General features: G+C 41.1%; 1 protein-coding gene across 1 annotated transcript in view; it reads right to left on the bottom strand.

The window, feature by feature from the left end:
• ADCY10 (adenylate cyclase 10) overlaps positions 1 to 5,924 on the bottom strand; it is a 64,266-nt gene that overhangs the window by 33,040 nt on the left and 25,302 nt on the right. The window contains 4 exon segments of the mRNA XM_023510783.1: positions 1,230 to 1,366; positions 2,711 to 2,985; positions 4,695 to 4,781; positions 5,325 to 5,517. Coding sequence (XP_023366551.1) covers positions 1,230 to 1,366; positions 2,711 to 2,985; positions 4,695 to 4,781; positions 5,325 to 5,517 — 692 coding nt within the window.

Here is a 5,924-nt window from a genome sequence, read left to right as displayed (position 1 = left end):
GGGTTTAAGTGATTCTCTTGCCTCAGACTCCCAAGTAGCTGGGACTACAGGTGCCCGCCACAATGCCCAGCTATTTTTGGTTGTAGCTGTGATTGTTTGGCAGGCCAGAGCTGGGTTCAAACCTGCCAGTTCTGGTGTATGTGGCTGGCACCCTAGTGGCTGAGCCAGCCCCATGCTCTTATGCTTTTGTATTTCCCTTTCCAGGGCCTAGTGCTGCCCATTCTTTTCATTGCTCAGCCAATCTGAACTGAATGCCTCTAGGGACTAGTAATCATTTTAGGACTGGGGATTCAGGAGAATATAAGACTCCCTGCCTCAAGAAGCTCACATTCTAACAGTGGACAGACAATTAATAGTAAATAAATGAATTAATAGGATGATCTCATAATGTGATTCAATTGTGTGAAAAGAGTGATTAAACACTGTGTACTCCACTCAGATTTCACCTATTGTTAACCATTTACCCCATTTGCTGTATCTGTTGTCCTCTCTCTTTGTACATACTTTTTCTGAAGTGTTTGAACATAAGTTGCATACGTCACAGCCTTTATCCCCAGATACTTTACTCTGTACTTCCTAAAAATAACAACATTCTCTTATGTAACTAGTCTAGAGTAGACTTATCACCTTCAGGAAATTTGACATTGATACAACACTTTATTGTCCACATTCCAATTTTGGCAATTGACCCAATAATGTCCTTTAACATTCTTTTTTTCTTCCAATACATAATCTACTCTAGGCTTATGTCAAGTCTTTAATTTTTTCTTTAATTGAAGTGAAGTGCACATAACATACAACTATTTTAAAGTATTTAATTAAGTTGCATTTAGTACATTTACAATAGTGTATAACTAGCATCTCTCCTTAGCTCCAGTTCTTTTTTTTTTAATTCATTACCTTAGAAGACTCTGAAGGGTTTTAAATAGGGAGACACCTGTCTGCTGGGACATGTGCCCAGTCCTGTCCCTTTTGGAGTATGCTATTGCTTGTTGATTATGATGACACAGAAAGGGCTACCGTCCACTTGGATGTGTGCCTGCTCTTTAACCCCTAACTTTTCCTTTAACAGACTTCGCTGCCCGCTGCTTTCATTCTTCAATTGCAAGAGGACAAGTACCAAGGAATTCAACAGCCAGTGACCGAGGCAGCCTGTGAAATAAGTCCCCTGCCTGAGGTCTCGTCACACAGAAGGACAGAGTGAGCAGGAATCATCACGCAGGACTTACTGAACAGGTTATTCCAAGTCATGTTTGCCTTTTCCTCAGACTCCATTGGTTGGAAAATGAGAACATTGTGGTGGTCAAGGTCTTTTAGCAATTCTTCACAGTAAAATGGAATCCCACAGCTTGCCTCCACCAGGTACCTGTAGGGAAAACAAGGCAACCTGTTTATGTAGACGATTCATCTTTCAGGAAATAATAATATGTGAGTCTTGTCAATCCATTGAGAATAATTTCCTCTCATTCTTCATTTGTTCTGTTTGTTTTTTGGGTTTGGGAGATTGCTTTTTATTTCACTTTTTCAATTACATAAAACATATCCTTCCAAAGCCAAAACTATAAGGTATTTCCTTAGTCTTGCTTTCCCTCTTCACCCTGTAAATAACCGTTTTGATTAGATTTTGGTTTAGCTTTCCAACATTTCTTTTAAAAAATATGAATGCATGCACAACTGTGTGCATGCATACACACACACACACACACATTCTACTCCACCTGGTCATACACATTGCAAATTGCTGCTCCTTGTTCTTCTCTCAACACTATATCCTGGTGGTCTCCATATCAGCAGACCTTTCTTATTTCTTTTTATTGTGTGGGTGCATCCTAGTTTATTCAACCTATCTCTTTCGAGATGGACCTTTTGTTGTTTCTAACCCTTTATTCATATAAATAATGCCCCCCCCGAAACTTTCTCCACATGTCACTTCATATTTTTCTCAATGCATCTGTAAGATAAATTCCTAGAATTGAGATTACTAGATCAAAAAGTTAATATGTGTGTGTGTGTGTGTGTGTGTGTATACACATATGTATAATAAAGAGGGAGAGAGAGAGACAGAGAGAGAAGGTATGCCAAATTCAATTCATGTCTGGAGTTATCTTAAATACACCTTTGTCTAAGATGTCTTTCTTCCAGAAGCAAGGCCACCTCATTAGAAAGAACAGATATAGATGCCCAAGTAAGCTGGGCACAGCCAGCTAAAGAAGAGATATTGTCTGGGTTGTTATGGGAATTGCTGTCAAGACCCCAGTAGAGAAAAGAGAAACGTTCACAAAGCACTCATCAGAGAGTCGGCTGTCCACATATGCCACACACAGAGAAAACCAAAACCAAACCACCAAGTTGGACCTTGCTTAATTGTAGATTATAGTCTTTAATGCTTACCAGGTTGCCTCCAGGTTGCCCATGAAGACTCATATTTGCTATTAGTCACTGATTGATTAAGGTGAGTATACCCATGTCCACTATAATGAAAGGGAAACAGACCCGCGAGGCAAAGTTAGAGAAGGTGTAACAGGGACAGAACATGGAAAAGGGGAGCAACATCCATCCTAACAAGCATAATGAATGGCCTCTTCAAAAGGTGGGTCCAGTAAAATACAGAAATAGGCACTGCAAGACACATTCTAAAGATGCTGATGAAGTCTGGAGCTAGGGAATGAGTGCAGATGTGCCGACCATGGGTTAGAAACGGGTTACTTACGAGTCCAGTTCTTTGGGGATGCTGCTCACGGTGAGGTCAAGACAGACCTTGTTGCGGATATCCTTAGGCTGCAGTGGACCAAGGGTGACATAGGTCGTGTTCCTGTTCTTCATGATAGCACAGGCCGCTACACAGGGGACATCGAGGAAGGGAGACAGAGACATAATGATGAAGATGGGAACAGTCCGAATAATCTTCTCCATAAAGGCCCAGGAGGTTGAATCCACAAACTGGGCCTCATCAATGATGAAAATGATCCTTTCCTCTTTCACGGTCTAGATAAGATAGAGAAACGGGGGGAAATGCTGTAGGACCTCAGGCTTTTATCTATGCACATGAGTATGCACTGAGTTTTGTGGTTTGCTGGTGAAGAGACAGAACAAGTTAAATCTTTTCCTTTCCAATAACTTTGTATCGGTTTAGATCCCATTAACTTGAAATTTATTCCAAGTTGGACAAAGTTGGCTGGACCAGACCGGACTCTTAGTTGGTCACACTTTTGTGTAGAAATACTGCAATATGTAAGATAAATAGGATTGTAAAGATAACCACAAAAGCCAAGTAAAAGTGCCCATTACTTAAAAATAATTGGTTTGTTAACAAGTCACTTTAATCTGCTGATCAGTGAAGGTCTGCTGGGGGAATCTACTTGACATTCATTCAACCAACATACATTCAACACATGCTTACTAAGCACCCACTGGACTTAGGTGCTAAAGGAAACTGAGCTAGTCCTTTCCTGCTGGCAGTTTATGTTAGTCTAGCTTGAACTGGGGTATGTGTTACTCTCCAAAGCAGATGATCAAGTGTCCCTTTTCTCATATAGATTACCCTTCCCTAACTAGTCTGAATTATTTATTTATTCATTAAGCTTTTATTGTGCATCTACTAGGGTCAGGCACTGTTCTAGGTGCTGGAGATACAGTCTCAAACAAAATATGGAGCTTACCTTTTAGTCTCAGCTGCTTACATAACAGTCCCTACCTTCCCATGGGGTGAGGTGTCTCAACAGAGGGAACCATCTCCCTAACTTCCGCTGCAGTGGGAAAAGACAATGAAGGGATTCCAGAGATGATCCAAGATAAAAGCAGTAGGACTTGGCAATGGAGTGGATGTGAGGGATATGGTTGAGGAAGGGGACAAGGATAACTTTAAACAATGCACGATGCCATTAACTTGCCACTAACTAAGCTAAGGGTCGGGATGAAGAAGAATGGGCATTGTAGCAGGAAAATAAAATGACTTTAGTGTTAGACGCTGAACTCAGTGTGAGTTACAACATCCAGTGGAGACTACAGAAGTTTCTCAGAAATACAGTGCTGGTGTGTCTAAGAGAGGTGAGGACTAAAATATAAATTTGGTGGTCATCAAGATATAGTGGACAATTGAAGTCAGGAGATTACTCAGAGAGAGCACTAATGCTTGTTCAAGTATTTGCTATGAAAGAGGACTTGTTCTAAGTTTTTAATATGTAACCTAATCGTTTGACCCTTTAAGTCTTTAATGCTTACCAGGTTGATAAGAATAGTACTATCTAATCGAAATAGTACTGTGATTAGATAGTACTATTTTCCCCGTTTGATAGATGACGAAACAGAAGCATAGAGAGGTAGAGTCACTTGCTCACGGTTGCTCAGGTATAGGTGATAGGTCTAGGGGTTCAAGTCTCAGTAGTCTGGCTACAGAGCCTGCACACATAGCTGCTTTGGTATATTACATCCCATACAAGGAGGAACAAAAAGCGGTGGGAGAGGCCAGACTCTCAAAGGTAAGGTTGAGGGATTCCTTTCAAGGATATCTAAACTCTGAACAGACTCTTAGCTCGAGGTTTAGAAGGCTGGAGGAGAATTAAGCACTTTGGGATAAAGCTCTCCCACACTTTACAAGCCTCTTGACATGGAACCTGAACCCCTTAGGTCACCTGGCTTTGTGGCAATATGCCTGCTTTTATCCCCCTCTTTGTTTGACCCTCAGAGGCTCTTACTTGTTCCAAGATCTTCATAAACAATGCTTCCAATTGCTTTTGCTTTTTCAAGGGTGTCATTCTGGAAATATCTCTTGAAATAGGGAACTGTACAAAGAATTATAAGAATATTAAGTATAGGAAAATAGCAAAGGGAAATGCTGGCTGTGGTGACTTTGGACAAAATATTTAATAGTTCTTCACCTTAAAATCCTCAAGTGTTAAATAATCCATAATGTCCCTTCCAGCTCTAATACTCTATGTCAATGAATCTAATCAAGACAGGAAAGAACAGGGCACATTCTACCTTGGCATCAGCAGGCACTTGTGGGACCAGAAAGACTGTGACCCAGACCAGCTAGTATAACACAGGTATGACAGAAAGGGGAGAAAAAATGAATCATATGGCGGGCAGCCATATGAATTTTCTTCAGCAGGGTATTTCTAGATACCTCCAATATGCCTAAAGAATGTGGAATCACATTCAAGGAAGACTGGGAGCAACTTACTAACCAGCTGAGTGCTCTAGATGAGGGGGGAAAGGGAAAGGATAATAAAGGCCAAAGGATGCTAAGTCAAGAAAGCCTGAGGGAGGAGCTGCTGTGCCTGCCTGGGGCTATTTCTTACAGAAGTCTAATGCTAGCTAGTTACCTGGACATGGAAAATGTCATTGAGAATACAGTGGAACTTGCCATCCAATAGTGTCTTGACTTTATTTTGAAGGTTGGTCTGTCGTTCTTTATAATGTTTACAAGTATCCAGACCTAGTACATTGGCCATGAACATCTGGATGGTATAAAAAGTTTGATGGAAGCTGATCTTGGTCAATGCAATGGTAATAGTCCTGTTTAGGAGAGAATCGAGCATCAAAACAGAGGTTTAAAGCGTATTTTTTGAAAATAATAAAGGTTAGGGTTGGGGTGTGTGTGTGTGGTGGTTCATGCCTGTAATCCTAGCACTCTGGGAGGTCAAGGGGAATGAATTGCTTGAGCTCAGGAGTTCAAGATAAGCTTGAGCAAGAGTGAGACCCTCATCACTACTAAAATTAGAAAAACTACCCAGGCATCACAGCAGGTGCCTCTAGTCCCAGCTACTAGGGAGGCTGAGGCAAGAGACTCACTTGACCCCAAAAGGCTGAGGTTGATGTGAGTTATGATGATGCCACAGCACTCTATCCAGGGTGACAGTGAGACGCTGTCAGAAAGAAAGAAAGAAAGAAAGAAAGAAAGAAAGAAAGAAAGAAAGAAAGAA

The sequence above is a fragment of the Otolemur garnettii genome, unplaced genomic scaffold, assembly GCF_000181295.1.
Source record: "Otolemur garnettii isolate 467f Iridium unplaced genomic scaffold, OtoGar3 scaffold00016, whole genome shotgun sequence".
Lineage (NCBI taxonomy): Eukaryota > Metazoa > Chordata > Mammalia > Primates > Galagidae > Otolemur > Otolemur garnettii.
This window is presented reverse-complemented; position numbering and strand designations above follow the sequence as displayed.